Genomic DNA, 17302 nt, shown 5'->3' with positions numbered 1-17302 from the left:
TGCATTTTTTCAATCTGTAAGTTCATTTGCGGTAGACAAAAACACAAAAATTACACAATTACATATTTTTTAAACATAGGCCTCTAAGTTATTATAATCATCCTTTAAAGGACACCTATCACCCCCCCCCCCCCCCCCCCCCCAAAGGTCAGGCTAATAGAGCCCGCACTCTGGTTGGGAGAAACAATTGTTTTTTTTTGTTTTTTTTAAAAAACTCCCCCTGCCAGAGCTGGGCTATGTCGGTACAATCTCCCCTGCTTGCTTACTATGCGAATGTGCCTGACGTAGGAGCGGTGAATATGAATCTCCCTCCTACGTCACACACTTGCGCATGTTGAGCTCTATTAGTCTGCACTTCTGGTGTGGAAAACAATATACCACCTTTTCACTGATATCCAATATTGGACATAAATGATCCTAAAAAGTGTGCAAATACTGTATATGATAATGAATGAATAATCAATCTAGTTAGTGATGACAAAGTGTTCCAGAGTTATCCCCTTCTAAGTTGCAGTTTAGCTGCTGCAAAGGGGTACAGAGATTTCTTTCCACTTTAAATGCTCTTTTATATATAAGTGCAAAGTGCCTTTACATATGCTCTTACAACTTTCACTAAAGAGCCTGTTCGGCCTATCCTGATGAACTGTGCACAAGGAGCAAATTACAGAATTGCATTGTGTAACCCCTATTTGGCTGTGAAAACAGGCTTTAGAGCATGGGGAACATAGGACTCTAATATTCAAGATGGGCTTTCGCTACGTGAAAATATTCAAGGGGTGTAGTGCAACTACAACTCACTTTGGCTGTGTGCAAAGTAATTGAAAGAATGGACACCAGAAGGTTATTTTACGGTAAATCAGAACTTATTTTGTTTATTTGTCAAAGACAAATGATCCACAGGGTTATGCAATACTATTTAGAGGAGTTAGCAGATAAAGGCACAGAGGATAGAAATACATGGTGTCCACCAGTTTATCCCACCTCAGCAGAGTCTGGGCAGGTAAAGACGGCCAAACAGCATGGCATCACTGTGGATACTAGTCTGGACAAGTATCTTAGGTAATTAAGATGTGCACCTTAGTGATCAAGGATCCCAAACAGCCAACTGTGGATCAGGGATAGAAACTAACATGATTCCTGCATCTTAACCTACACTAAGGCCTGTAAGGAAGAGTACCACCAGCTAATCTCTCCTGGTTGGAGCCAGAAACCGCTCTTTGTAACTAGACTTACTAGAAAGTGCTTTTAAAGATGTTATACTGTTCTTGCTAATCCTCGTTCACTGGGTCCCTGTTCCCCGACTTCACTAGAATTAGATGTAATCTCTAGGGTAGATGGATTACTGGGGCCCTGCTGATCCCAGGCTCAGTGGAACTTGAGTCAACAGATGCAGCCAAAGAGAAGGATCCACCCCTTTGCTAAACACTATATTAGAGTGCAAAGGGAGTGGTCTACCTATAAACCAATAAGGCACAAATGCTGATATCAAACTAGATACATGGGTCTTTGCCCAGTAACATGAAGATATAGGAAATAGTACTGTTTAAGGCCACAGGGACATATTAACCCTATGGGTCCCTACAATTGTGTATGGATTTAAGGGACATCTGCTTAACACCTGCCTTTAGGATGTGCTACTTCCATTTTTCCCTTGGTGTATTGCACCTACTTCACCTAGTGAATTGTGCACTAACTCTGAGGTTGTATGAGGTTGTGTGCATTGGTCAGTTAGAAGTGAATCCATCAGAACACAAACTGACTTACAAAAAACTGGTGCTGCAATTTGCATGCATTATACTAATACTCATGCTAGGCTATGCCTGTATTGGTAAATTGCACAAGGTCTTTATTAGTAAATAAGACCCATAATGTCACTTTAGAGGATTTATTAGGGCACAGGAATATTTATATACCAATATCTTTTGAGGAAAGGTTTGTTTCATGCAAGAAGGAATTCATACAAAAAGCAAATAGACAATTAGTGGGTTAAACAATTTCACATTTCCTTGGATCCTTCTTTGTAACTGCAGGGACCCATAGGGTTAATGTGCCCCTATGGCTTTAAACCCAACCTTTCCTTTTCTCCTTGTTACTGGCCAAAGATTTGTGTATCTATTTTGGTATTTACATATACCTCTGTTATTGGCCCAAGGCTAGACCACACCTTCCCACACTTTAATATAGTGCTTGGGAAGGGGCAGTTCTTCCTACTTGGCTTGCAGTATTTGATCTGTGTGGATGCTCCAGGAAGCCTGGGATCCACACCGGCCCTAAGGGAACCAGCACCCATAATGAAGTTGGGGAGCAGGGAACCCGTGTACGAGGTTAGCTAGAGCAGGTTATCTATTTCATAGCACTTTCTAGGAAACTGAGTAAGTCAGCACTTAGCTAGAAAGAGCAGCTTTTCAAGTCTTCTACAGGCTTGTTGCTTTAGCATAGGGACACAGTAGTGCCAGGGTTATCAGGTTAGTCTTTACCCTGCCCACATTTACCTAAGGTGGGATAAACCGATGGACTCCCTATTTTTCTGCTTGCTGTTGGCTCTCTTTCCTCTGCCCATACTCTACTGAGAGGGATAAAACGGTGGACAACATACTCTTATGCTTGATCTGCAATATCATCATTTGTACTGCTGAGAATTTGCTATACCTCCTCAGAGTGTGAGTATTGTTAACGCTGCATTTACATCATTTGTCTGGGACAAACAGTTATCATTTTGTTTGCAAGAGCTCCTGGGGTCCATCTAGTTAACATCTGGTTAATTGTTATAGGTTGCTAGGCCTGAAACAGACATTGCACCTAATCTTACATTCCCCAATAATTTCTTACCTATTTATTGTGTACCATTGCCCCAAATGCAGGAAAACATAAAGCATGTGGTGGAGGGAAAAAGGGAATGCCTTACAAAGATAAGTGCTAAACTACACCAGTGCACCTGTTATAAGCCAACAAGACCAAACCAATGCAAAACATGTTGGCTCTTTACTGACTTTGGTCTTTTCTTAGCCTAAATTAATTAATATCTATCAGATATTAGATTTAATCTGAGGTAACCTGGTGGAAGGTGCAATGAACTGATGTAATAGATTGAGAAACACAAAGCAATGAGCCACAATCCTAATCTATACACAGAACTATAACCACTTAACAGCAGGCCGTACTGACCCCAGTACGTGTGTCTCTGTTATAACCAGGGTCGGACTGGGGGGTGCAGGCCCCGCCTGATGTCCTCCCCGAGCGCGTATAAATTGAACGCGTCTGGGAGGAACAGTCAGTAGGGGGAGCGCCGGCAAAGGTCGGACTGGGCCGCTGGGGCCCACTAGAGCCTGGGCCCACCGGGATTTTTCCCGGTGTCCCGGCGTCCCAGTCCGACCCTGGTTATAACAACTGCAAGTAATTCCTTTTTATGCATATTTGTATACATTTCAAAGATATACTAAGGGGCTGATTTACTAAGACACGATTTCGAATCCGAATTGGAAAAATTCCGATTGGAAACGAACATTTTGCGACTTTTTCGTATTTTTTGCGATTTTTTCGGCGTCTTTACGATTTTTGCGTAAAAACGCAAGTTTTTCGTAGCCATTACGAAAGTTGCGCAAAGTCACGATTTTTTCGTAGCATTAACACTTGCGCGCAAAGTCGCGCCTTTTTCGTAGCGTTAAAACTTAAAAGGCGCGACGTTTTGTTCAAGTTTTAACGCTACGAAAAAATTGCGCAAAAATCGTAAAGACGCCGAAAAAATCGCAAAAAAATACGAAAAAATCGCAAAATTACCGATCATTACGAAAAAAACGCAATCGGACGCATTCGGCCCGTTCGTGGGTTAGTAAATGTGCCCCTAAATATAGGTTATGTTTAAAACTATATGAAGATCGCTATCCTATAAAAGTCTCACAAAAAGTGATGGTATTAGAATCAAGAAGAACAGCAGAACAAAAGTACTGAAAAAATGCCCTCTCCTTAAAAAAAAGGCAAAGACCAGGCCTGGTCTTTGACCACAATAGAAACTAAAAATTAAAACTCCCAAATAGTTGTCCTTTTATTGGACACCATGGGGATCAACTGACAGAAGTTGATTGGAGCTGAAACACAGAGTTGGCCACTGCTTTTGCATAAACAAGAGAAAAGAGTAAAACTGTGCCCATCAATTACCAATTGTAAACAGTTAGGTGAGGCTGCAATGATCTAGGACCACAACATTTTTACAGACAAAGACAAGAAATCCAATGTATTTAATATATATTATATAAATATTAATAATAGAGTATATTAAGGACATTTTGGGGATAAATATATTTAAAGGGGCAACGTTAGCAACAGGTCTAGTCACCCATAGCAACTAAACACAACAAAATAATTTGCCCCAAAAGAGTTGCAAGCTAATAGAGCCTGCACTCCAGTTGCGGGAAACAATACTGTTTTGGCCAGAAAATGCTCCTAGCAAGTGCTATACTGTTTGCTTGGGTGGCCAGCTGATTCATTATGCATATGTGTGTCAACTAAGATTGGTCATCTCCTCCCCTGATCTTATATCATGCATATCAGGAGCAAGTCAAGAGATTTATTCATTATTTCCCGAGGTATCTATAGAGGTTAACAATTCTACCACCCCGTCTTCCCAGGCCCGGTGCCTTGGGGTTATCCTTGATTCTGCCCAGCACCGGATTTCTACTGGGGGCGCCCCCCCGGCGCACCATGTGAACACGCATGCGCGAGCACCCCCCCCCCACCCCCGTGGAAGCACCAAAGTAGAAACTCCCATACGGAGCAGTGGGGAGAGGTCACCATTGCTCTGTATGGGAGCAAAATTTTAAAATTTGCATGCGGCGGGGTGGCATGCCGATCCTATGTTTGTGCTGCCCAAGGCCTGGGCCTTTGTGGCCTCCCCACAAATCCGGGCCTAATTCTGCTCTGTCCTTCACTCCTCATATCCAGTCACTTATCAAATCATGTCACTTTCACCTAAGAAATATTTCCAAAATACGATAATTTATCACCCAAGATGTTGCCAAAATTCTTATTCACTTAATATCTCGCCTGGACTACTGTAACTCCCTATTAATTGGCCTTCCTCTCCAAAGACTGTCCCCACTCCAGTCCATAATGAATACTGCTGCCAGGCTCATACACCTCTCAAGCCGCTTCTCCTCTGCCGTGCCACTCTGCCAATCCCTCTGCCGTGCCACTCTGCCAATCCCTCTGCCGTGCCACTCTGCCAATCCCTCTGCCGTGCCACTCTGCCAATCCCTCTGCCGTGCCGCTCTGCCAATCCCTCTGCCATGCCGCTCTGCCAATCCCTGCACTGGCTTCCCCTACCATCCAGGATAAAATTCAAACTAATGACTCTCACATACAAAGCAGTTCATAACTCTGCCCCACCCTACATCTCTGAACTCATCTCTAGGTACCATCCAACCCGCTTGTTACGCTCCTCTACTGACCTGCTCCTCAACTCCTCTCTCATTCCCTCCTCACACACTCGCATTCAAGACTTTGCAAGGGCTGCCCCCCTTCTCTGGAATTCGCTCCCACAAACTGTCAGACTTTCTCCCAATCTCTCTGCCTTCAAGAGATCTCTTAAAAACACATTTATTTAGAGAATTGTACCCTAATCTAGTTTAACATAACCTCAGTGTGCTGCTAAAAGCAATACCCTGTGCCACACCTCTAACAACTCTGGTCATGCCCATTCCCACACCTTGTGTCTCAACCCTTTACTCCTTGTAGATTGTAAGCTCTTTTGGGCAGGGCCCTCTTCACCTCTTGTATCGGTTATTGATTGCTTTATATGTTACTCTGTATGTCCAATGTATGAAACCCACTTATTGTACAGCGGTGCGGAATATGTTGGCGCTTTATAAATAAATGTTAATAATAATAATAATAAATGATGTACTTATATTATGAAATTATTATATATGTGCCTAAACATGGCCTAGGCAGGAAGAGCTGGCTCCCAGTGTGGCCTGCATAGCACTTGTTAGGAGCATTTTCTGACCAAAATAGTATTAATTCACCCAACTGGAGTGCTGTCTCTTAGCCTTTCCTTTGCTTTCTGCCTACATAACTGTGCCATACCTACAGAAATCTGAACCGAGTGCCGCCAGAAGTACCCAGAATGTTTTTTTCCTTTCATTATGTGCGAATGTAACATAATGGTTCATCTGTCTGTGGAAATGGTTCATCTTTTAATCAACTTATTCATGGCTTTATTTGGACTTCAACTTCCAGTTGACAAATAACACAATGAACTTTATCAATTATGTTAAAGGAATTTAAGGACAGCTTCCAAATTTACTCGCAGTGAGTTGCCAAAATTAGTTAAAATTTGATTTCCAGGTTTCTGCTGCAATACTCATGTGATCACAAATAAGAAAACCTATTCACATGACCTGCCCGCACATATCTTTCAACAACAAACTAAGGGAATTCACGTCGTCTGCTCAATATTCTCCAAAAGAATCAATTATCAAGTAAAAATCTCTATCTGAAAGGGAAAATTCTCAAGGTAAGGAGATATGAGAACTGTCATGTCAATTATTCCACCAGCAGCATTGTTTTAAGTAGATACAAACGGGTAAAAATATATTTTTTCCTAAATGACATGTTAAAACCACTGTACAGTTGGTAACGCCCAGCTTTTTTATGGGTCCAACTTGGAAAGCTTTGTTAAAAAAGAGGCTGAATCTGACATAGCTGATTTTTTAAAAAACAGTATTTATTTCTACTGAGTTTTGCAATGGTGTATCTGAGAGAAAAAACTTTGCATAATATTGCAAAATGCTTAAAACTGCTTTAAATACTAGCATTGATGGAAAACATAAACATGATCTGTATTGTTTTGCCAGTTTTCTACGCTGGTTTTTGGAACTGCTGTCCCGCTAATTGCAGTGGACTTTGCCCAGTTCAGACTATAAAATCATGGTTAAAAAATGTGTTTTTTCAGTTGCACATTTATGAACAGGGAAATGGGTTTTTACATATACAATCTACCAGAAAGTATTCATTTTTGGTGCTTTCTACAAACTGCCACTTTATACTATAAATATTTGACTTTTATGTGTTTTTTAACACTATAAACTAACATCATACTTGTACTGTATAGCAGGCTCCTAAATAACTCTACACATTAATCCTGTTAAAGTGATACTGACACCAGAAAACTACTTTTCAAAATATTAATGTACATTAAAAGCTACCTATAGGTCATGGTGATCATTTTTCACCAACAGGTTTGCTTTCTGTAAGTAATTGTTACTTAAGTTGCTAAATCTGACTGGCAATTTATGGAATGCCAACCTGACTGTCCCTTTTTAACCTGCCAGATAGAATATCTAACCAAATAGTGGCTCGTGAGCAACATGTTGCTCCCCAACCCCTTGGATGTTGCTCCCAGTGGCCTCAAAGCAGGTGCTTATTTATGAATTTCTGGCTAGAAGGCAAGTTTTGGTTGCAAAGAAACTCAGTGTAATTGCCAAACAAAGCTTTCTGTAGACTGCCAGTCCACATAGGGGCTATCAAATAGCCAATTATAGCTCTCATTGGCACCTCCGGAAACATTTTTCATGCAAAATATTTCCATTTGAATGTGGCCCACTGGTATAAAAGGTTGAAGATCTCTGAGCAAAACATTAATAAAGTGCATGCAAAGATAAGTTTACATTAGATGTAACAAAAAATAACAGGTTTAATTTTCTGGTGTCAGTATCTAAGGACTCAAAAGGTGTAATTCTGAAAGCCCCTGAACACAAGTACAAGAGGACTAAGGGGAGCAAGAGTGCGCCCCTTAGTTCTCATTCTAAGAAAACTTGCTCACGAGAGCGTGCTGCTCTTTGAAGAAAGCACTGGTTATTAATTATCTTCATATTTAACTAAATTACTCTAGTAAAGGAATGGGAGAGGTCAATAAAAACTGTAAACATATTAGAGCTCATTATTTACATTTACCTTCAGACACAGTGGGCAACTTGCACTTTTCCCCGCAATGAGTTGCTTTTGACGCACAGCATTGTGTGAACCTTGCAGATGTCATTTGCATGGTGAACACAGGAACTGATGTCGGCATCCAATTTACTGTAAAGAGCATGAACAGTGATGTCCATTTGCACAAATCGGACACTGTTGCAATATTATTGTGTCCGATTCAATGCCCTCATTATGCACAGAATAACACATGAATTCTGGGGAATTGTGGGAAAACAACATGGCAGTTTAGTCCAAAATTGAACTTTGCTCACTGCCTCAGGGTAAGAGTATTGTTTGCTTATGATAAAAAAAGGATTTTAATTCAGAACAGACTGACTTTACTCTAGATTTATTCTAGAATCAGATCAGCTTTTGCAGTGCCATATTTTTAAATTTATTAATTCTTTATTTCTTTACAACTGCAACAGTCCACCGGAATCATGTGGTTCCACGTTGTGGTAGTGCTGGTGGTACTAATCTTCGTCTACAGATGGAACAGACAGAAAGAAAGACTGACAAATCTCACTGATAAATATGTACTAATCACAGGCTGTGACTCAGGGTTTGGAAACCTGTTGGCAAAGCAGTTGCACAGGCGTGGGGTACAGGTGCTGGCAGCCTGTCTCACTCAGAATGGAGCTGAAGAACTAAAAAAGGAGACTTCAAGCAGACTACGAACAGTTATACTGGATGTTACTGACAGCCAAAGTGTAAGCGCTACAGCTAAATGGGTGTCTCATATTGTCCAGGATCAAGGTCAGACTAAGTATTAATATGTACTGTATGTAAAGTCAAAATAGATATTGCAACCTGGAACCCTTCCACCCCTAATAACCTGTGCATTTCAAATGTATTATTAAAATGTTGTCTACCTTTAAATTAACTTTTTGTATGTTGAGAGTGCTATTCTGATTTGTAAATGGTCTTCATTTTTTATTATTTGTCATTTTTAAATGATGTATCTTTTTTGTTTAGCAACCCTCCAGTTTAGAATTTTAGCAGTTATATGGTTGCTAGGGCCCAAATTACCTTAGCAACCAAGCAGTATCTTAAATGAGAAACTAGAATATAAACAGAAGTGGGTCTGAACAGAAAGATAAATAATAAGAAGTAACAATAACAATAAAATTGTAACATCAAAGAGGGATAGTTTTTTGGCTGCCAGGGTCACTGGTCCCTATCAGAAAGCTGGAAAGAGGCAGTAGAGAAAAGCAAAAAATAAAAAAATGAAGTTCAATTAAAAAATTGCTAAGAATTGCTCATACAATAACATACTTTTTCTTTAACCTTCTCCTGTTCAACAATGTATATTCAGTTCCATTAAAGCTGTTTATACTATATAATTTATGTTTACTTGCATAAACTTTCACTATATCTAGCTTTATGTAAGTATGCCTGGTGGGTTTCTGCGCATCTGTCTCTGCATATATGTAGCTGGGGTGTTTAATGTGCATCTATATATGTGCACAAACAGCTTCATTAGAAAGCTTACATGTCCTCATGTGGTCCTGTGTTTCTGGCTATTTATATATGTGTTGGTTTCAGAAGGTACATTGGTATATGTGTTGGTCAGAATGCATGTGTGTGTGTATTTGGAGTGTGTGGAGAATAAACCCGCATTGGCAAGAAACTCCTGTGTACAAAGGGCAGTGGATTTCACAAATTCTGTGGCTGCGACCTGTGTGTGTTGAACAGGCTAGGTTGCCCAACATGAACTGATGTAAAATAATATGATTTAGCACGTAGCTTACAGAAGCAGGAGGAATATATTTTCACCAAGTGCTGACAGGGAACAGCATTTTAAATAAAATAAAAACTTTACAAAATACCCACAAAATAAAACCAAGGAAATGTATAGAAAAATTCAGCACACTAGAAAGAAGCAGAGTAAGACAATCAAGATAGGTGCAGTGAGAGAGGCATATTTTTGGCTAATGTGTCATATAACCAATTTTTGCAGTGATCTTACTGGTATGTCTATGGTTAAATTTTTTCATATTCCATTATCTGCAGTGATCTTGCTGGCACATATGGGATTATGATCATTATCCATTTTCTGCAGGGATCTTTGTGGTAAATCTAATTTTTGTGGGGGGGGGGGCTTTGTGGGGGCAAGTTGTCTTGGAAGGATATGGGTGGGGGGCATTATTTGGATCTTTGTCCAGGGCCCACCAAGGCCTTAAAACAGCCCTGGTTCTTGCACCCCACCTAATAGTAAAAAACAGTTTAGTGGTGAGCACAACTTTACCTTTTGCTATACTGTCAGTAGAGCAGAGCTGTTTTACTTCACTAATTTAATGTTAGAAAAGTGCCTAACAAGTAAAAGCTGCAGCCTCAATGTAACCAGTACTTATTGCCAGCTGTAACAAATGGATCCTCTCTCTATTCTAGACTGTAATTTCATATATTCTCTAATGCTACCAAGGTGTAGTGATTAGTTTCCATTAAAGGTCAGTACATTTGCAGCCCAGACTGCAGGTCGTTCTTTATTTTGGCATAGGTGGATGTACTGTAAGTGAGATTTCTATGGTCAGTTCCCTTTACCAGTAAAACAACAAGGTTGTTTTAGCAGAACGACCTGATTTATGTTTTAATATTGGATCATAAAATTAAATAGGCTGAATTTCTGATATTACACATTAGTTTGAAATACCTGCATGTACAGATAAGCCCAAAGAAATAATTAAATTAGTTAGAAAATAATACATTTATAAGCTGTCCAGTATATGAAAGAAAACTTTCTTCAGCTAGTTGCTTCCTTACTGTGCTCGGAACATGGTTCTGCTGTGAAACTTCTTAGTTTACTGGTAGTGAGGAACAAATCTATCCCCAAATTCATGGAAACCGTTTGTCTTTTCCAGAGAAAACAACCCCCAAAGATTAGGTCATTTTAATAAAATATGTAATGTATCTAATGTCTACAATTAGAGAAAATGACCTCTGTAGATAGCATTTCTGTATAGGGCGGGAGTCAGTGGAGGCACCAGTCAGGGGGTCGCTGACCCCTCTCTGCACAAGCTTGTGTCCAGGGTACTGGCAGTAGGAGTTTCTAAAGCTACTGCGCATGTCTGCTTCCTGTCTCTCTCTTCAGGCCTCTCCTCTGATTGGCTGCTAAAGTTTTAAACAGCGTATTCAGACACATGGATACACACTCTTTGCATGGCACATATTATCATACTCAGGGGAACGTAATCTATCATTTTTTGGGTAGTACTGAGAAAAGGTGGACAACCCCTAATGGACACTGGGGCTTATAAAATGGTCTGTGGTAAAAGAGAGACTATTGTTAGTGAATCATTGCCTTTATTCCTGTTGTTACAGACTTTTGTTTCTGAATTTAATTACCCTACTGTTTAAGCCCTAAGGGCTCTGGCACACGGGGAGATTAGTCCCCCGCGGCAAAACTCCCTGTTCGCGGGCGACTAATCTCCCCGAGTTGCCTACCCCTGCCATCCCACCGGCGAAAATGTAAGTCGCCGGCGGGATGGCAGACGCGGCGGGGCGATTTCCGCGTAATCTGCGATTGCACGTAATCACGTGACTCAAGAACGGTCTGCTGGTTCTACAATGTCAGATGCCTATCTAATCAACAGAAGTATGATTGAGTGGTGGAAAATACAGGGATGTACTCCAAGAAAATCTGAACATCTAAAGAACTGATGCAAAAAGGCATCAGTGAAGCTTGGGGTACCCCTGTACCATATATATATTTATATATAACAAACTAAGCAAGTTCCATATATTTAGCTGGCCTTGTAACCTCTGGAGAATTTTTACTCTCTTAATTTGGCCCTATTTTTTCTCCACCTCCTTCCTCGTCTTCCCTTTCCACTTCTCCTTATTTAAAAAGGTACCCATTGTACCCAAAATGTATATGTTGTAAAATTGAATAATAAAAATTACAGAAAATCAGGGGAGCAGTCCCACAGTTTGGGAGCCTCTAAGGAGCCACTTGGAGCCAATGTCATGCATACCGACCTATGTCATCTTAAAGGGACAGCATACCCACTCTTCCAACATGAGTTAAATAAATAGGGCTTGTGCTGAACATGCTTTTTACCTAATGCTTAATTAGTTAACATGATTGATTTTTGTTATGTTAGAACATGATTTATCTCCACAATGTAACATTAAGGTTGTTGTTTTCATCAGTAAACACATTACATTCTTTCTTTGTAGGGCTGTGGGGTTTAGTGAACAATGCAGGGATTTTAATCCCCGTGACCCCCAACGAGTGGTTAAAAAAAGAGGACTTTCGCACAATAATTGATGTCAATCTTCTGGGTATGGTGGATGTGACGTTAAACCTGCTTCCCCTTATCAGAAAAGCGAAAGGACGTATTGTCAATGTGTCAAGTATAGCAGGACGAGTGGCAATATGTGGAGGTGGTTACTGTATCTCCAAATTTGGAGTGGAAGCTTTCTCAGACACACTCAGGTACAGTACAGACTGAATAACAAAAAATGGTGGTTCTGCTGTATTAAGCTGATTTTATTGAGCACATATTTTCAGAGAGCTTAACCTTAAAAACAAATACAGCTAGAAATACCAAATTTTATATACCAAACTAACTGCCCCAGTCTAAAGGTTCAGCATCTGTATAACAGCAATGATTGCTGCTATTTGATTTCATTCTCCTTTATAGATATATATATATATATATATATAAAATATATTTTTTTTTTTTGTAGACGTGAACTCAGACCCTTTGGTGTGACAGTTTCTATCATTGCACCAGATTTCTTTAAAACGTTAATTCTAGAATCTGGAAGACTTCTGGAAAGCATCAGAAATATTTGGAGCAAAGTCCCACAAAATATCAAAAACCACTATGGGGACCAGTATTTTCATAAGTGTAAGTATAGCTATTCTTTAAAAGGGGTATATTTATTTCCTCAAATATCATGCTACCATATTTTGGGAAAATATAATGGCTGGTATACAGACATTATTGAAGGTGAATTATTATATTATAATTAATAATAATTATTATTATTATAAGCCATAGCAATTAGTCCTCGGTAAAAAAAATTTGGAAAAATAGCAAACTGTCACTAAAAAAACCCTGGGAAACTTTTTCGAATTTGTGAATTTTAGGGGCATATTTATCAACATGTGATTTTACAGCTTAATACAGACTCACCCACATTCTATTCATTCCTATGGGGTTTTGAAAAGTGTATTTATCAATGGGTAAAAGTTAGCACTCACAATTTGATAATTAAGCTTCTAAAAATCCCATAGGAATGAATAGAAAGTGGGCAGGTCTCTATGTATAAAGCTGAACATCACATGTTGATAAATCTGCCCCTATGATTTTTTTTCGAATAAACTCAAAATTTTTCTTATCTATTAAAATATTTGAGTATAACAAACTTGATCAAATTAAACTGTGAAAAAAGATATTGTATTAAATTTGTAGCCTACCCATCATTTTCTATGGGTCAACAAATTTTCAAAAACAATTTAAAAACTTGAATTGAAAAAACACATCAGTTTTGGCTATGACAACTCCCTTTGATTTCTACATGAGCTCTACATGCTTTTAGATGCTGAAGTTTTACATTTGAGTTTTTGGATTCTTTCTGTTAAATAAATATTGAACATCTGAGCTTTGAAATCCAGAATTCAAATTTGGGATTTTTTTGCACAAAAAAACATTTAAATAGCAAAGAAAAAATTAAATTTGAACATTGATAAATCACCCCCCTAAATTTTTCCATTTTTGTAAAGTAAAACCCACCTCTAATATTGCTGCTGCTATTATGATTCTTGTTTGTTTCTCTGTTACCATGTGTTATCTAATCAGCCCATTTGTTCTTTTCAGATTGTAAATATATAGAAAAAATGTGTTCCCTAAGCACATCCAAACTCACATTAGTCACTGACTGCATGGAGCATGCCCTGTTTGCAGTTCACCCATGGACACGCTACTCAGCTGGATGGTATGCCAAACTCTACTACATGCCTTTGTCTTACCTTCCAACTTGTGTTGCTGACTTTGTGCTGCGCCATTTCTGATAATAAAGAAAGCATCTTCAAAGTACTTCATGGGCAACTTTACCCCCCCCCCCAGCCGGATTAATTTCAATCATCATAAATGGCCACAGGCTCCACTTATGTTGAAACTGTCTAAAGAAGAAGATACCCATTTCTTGTGTTACATCACCAGTCTGGCAGAAACCTAAACGTGCATATTACTTCCACTCAAAAACTTTGAAAACCATTCTATGCAGAAATTTGCCAGGGGCATTATCGACTTTCTTAGGTTTGCAGGTTAAATTTTCTTGCTTTACTTTTTTTTGCTCCACAGGCTGAGTGAGTCAGCACAAGTGCCATCTATTCATGCTACTATAAAGGTCATGTATACTGACCTATAAGATCTTAAAGGTGCAGTATACCCCCTTTTCCAATATGCGTTAAATGAATGGACTGACCGGATATATATATGGGTTTGTTGCCTGGAAAATAGGCAATCTGAAACTGAAAGTAAAGGCTTATTCATTGTTTGTAAAAGCAAAAAATTAGACCTGTTGCTTTTTTCATTATCCGTTATCTCCACAATGTAATGTGTTTGAAATAAGCCATTCAATATTTAGCTAATTAGCAATGATTTTTATTCAAAAACTGTGATTTTTGACAAATGTATCTCTATCTCAAATGGAAAATGGATGCAGTGTAAGTCATTTACTATTACAAATGCATGTAATTTTTGTTCCATAATTGCCAGTTTGTTTTTTGTTTGCAATAAATTTTTACTACCTTATCCTGAATGATTTTCAAAGACAGATTCCAATAAAAATATATTTTATTTATAACTAAAACAAACAAGACATGTTAGTTAAATAGAAGTGTTGAAAAATTAATGTCATCATATACAGTTGTTCACCTATTTGTCTTCTCATTCATATTACATACACAATTAAATAGTTTCTATATTTTTCCTTGTCAAATCATCCAGTGTTCATAAAATCTATTTAAGCATTTCAAAGTGGATTACAATTTCTGCTTTCCTACTTCATCAGGCTTCAGGGCTACACTACAAACAGTAGTACTGCACTGTTCAGCATCACTATACTAGTAATGATCCAGATCTTTACAGATGTTACAGGCGCTCCCCATCTTGGATTCTATTAGAAGTGTGCGACACACACTTGCTAAGTGTGCAGCTGTTGAGAAGCTAAGCTTAGAGCTTAGTATAAAATTAGATTGGCCTGTCATATAAGCTTATGCTATAGGGTTGATTATTACATTTTGATGCTAATTGCACTGGTTTCAGATCTGCAATGTAATGTGAATCAGCCTTGTGACATTTATATTCTATATACACAGTATATTAGGGGGCACATTTACTAACCCACGAACAGGCTGAATGCGTCCGATTGCGTTTTTTTCGTAATGATCGGTATTTTGCGATTTTTTTCGGAAAATTTTCGCGACTTTTTCGTTACCAATACGATTTGTGTGAAAAAACGCGAGTTTTTCGTAGCCATTCCGAAAGTTGCGCAAAATCTTGCGATTTTTCGTAGCGTTAAAACTTGCGCGAAAAGTCGCCGATTTTTTCGTAGTGTTAAAACTTGCGCGAAACATCGCGCCTTTTACGTTTTAACGCTACGGAAAAGGCGCGACTTTTCGCGCAAGTTTTACCGCTACAAAAAAATCGCAACATTTTGCGCAACTTTCGGAATGGCTACGAAAGGCTCTCGTTTTTTCGCGCAAATCGTATTGGTAATGAAAAAGTTGCGATAATTTCCGAAAAGTCGTAAAGTCGCCGAAAAAATCGCAAAAAATACGAAAAAGTCGCAAAATGTTCGTTTTCCAATCGGAATTTTTCCAATTCGGTCGGAATTCGTGTCTTAGTAAATCAGCCCCTAAGTGTTGCTCCCTAAGCTCAGTAATTGACAGCAGCACAGAGCATGTGCAGGGAATCAGCAGAAAAGAAGATGGGGATCTACTGGGGGCATGTTTGGGGGGCACAGATTTTCCCTGCTAAAGGGCAGTGGTTGCCTTGAGTTGGTACAGAAGCACAAAACTTGACCTAACACTTGTTAACAAGTTAACTACTTCTGGGGTATTATATAAACATTGGGCTTTAAAAATATGAGTAGGCAGATTGTAAATTTATGTTAACTCTCCCCACTGTGGCTACAACCCTAATCCTAAATATGTCTCCACGACGAAAGGCAAGGATGAAAAGCTGACATATCCACATTTGCTGTCTCACGACAAATTCATTTACAATGAAATTTGGCCTGTTCTTTGGTGTTAAGCTTCCCTGACTATAAAGGCCCCCATACACGGGCCGATAGAAGCTGCCGATATCTAAAAAGATTCAGTCGGATCGGGGGCCGCATTGGCTCGTTGATGGGGTCCCCGAACCGACTGCCCCATTGCCGCCTACATAATCCGATCGTTTGGCCCCAGGGCCAAACGATCGGATTATTTTTTTTTTTAACTTCAAGCTCCCCGATATCCCGGATTACCGTGTATGGGGACCATAAATCCTGAAGCCATCTGCCCCTGCCACTGTGCTGTGGTACAGCTAGTGGTATGTGCAGTAAAAGTACCAATTGTAAGGCCAGTTATATAACTGATCAGCTATCTAAGCAGCAGAGAATAAATGCTGTATAGACAATTTTATGTCTCAGGGTTCAGGGCTACAGACTTTTTATAGCTATGACACTTGCGACAAGGCATGTCACTTAAGAGTGAGTCTTTACCTTTCTTTTCTTCCATACATTTTTATAAGAAGTTTAACTGAGAGGGAGTGCAGGTTATTGCTGTCAGTTTGGGTTCACTCACCTCTAGGGATCAATAACACAGAGATGTCTGTTAAGTTGGATAGCATTGCTTACATTTTTTATTCATTGTCTTTGTGTTTTATTAGATTTATCCAGGTTCACAAGAGATAACATCTCCACCCGCAAGTCAGCAAGTCTATTTTTTATGAACAGGAAGTGGTTTCAAAATATTTGTGGATGGAGCTGACAGGGCATAGCTACTGAGAAATGATAATTTCTAGTTCAATTATTGGATACAGAAAGTGAAATTCACTGTTGGTGCTAAACAGGCACTCCCCAATGAATAGAATCCTCTTTGCTACAAAATCCTCTGGCTTGGGGTATATTATTAAGGCCATCTTCTTTTTTTTCCTGGACAGTAGTAATTATGCGCAAGCAGGGTATAAATATAATTTACTGACCAGTTTAAGCAACAAAACCATGTGGGGTATATCGCCTAAAATAGTGGCACAGATGTCTCTAATATGGCCAGTTCTGCAAATGTTTTAATTGCAAAAGGATCAAGTTGCAGTATAATAGCCTTGTGATACTG

General features: G+C 39.2%; 1 protein-coding gene across 1 annotated transcript; it reads left to right on the top strand.

Annotated features, from left to right (window-relative positions):
- The first annotated feature begins 6423 nt into the window (after window positions 1-6423).
- MGC89248 (protein) lies at window positions 6424-14735 on the top strand. Its single transcript, NM_001004956.1, has 5 exons — window positions 6424-6511; window positions 8397-8724; window positions 12148-12406; window positions 12661-12824; window positions 13797-14735. The coding sequence occupies exons 2-5, from the start codon at window positions 8409-8411 to the stop codon at window positions 13988-13990; spliced, it is 933 nt and encodes a 310-aa protein (NP_001004956.1). The 5' UTR covers window positions 6424-6511; window positions 8397-8408; the 3' UTR covers window positions 13991-14735.
- Window positions 14736-17302: the final 2567 nt, after the last annotated feature.

This window comes from Xenopus tropicalis, chromosome 2 (assembly GCF_000004195.4).
Source record: "Xenopus tropicalis strain Nigerian chromosome 2, UCB_Xtro_10.0, whole genome shotgun sequence".
NCBI classification, from domain to species: domain Eukaryota; kingdom Metazoa; phylum Chordata; class Amphibia; order Anura; family Pipidae; genus Xenopus; species Xenopus tropicalis.
The sequence above is the reverse complement of the archived record's forward strand: the minus strand, read 5'-3'. Positions and strand labels throughout refer to the sequence as shown.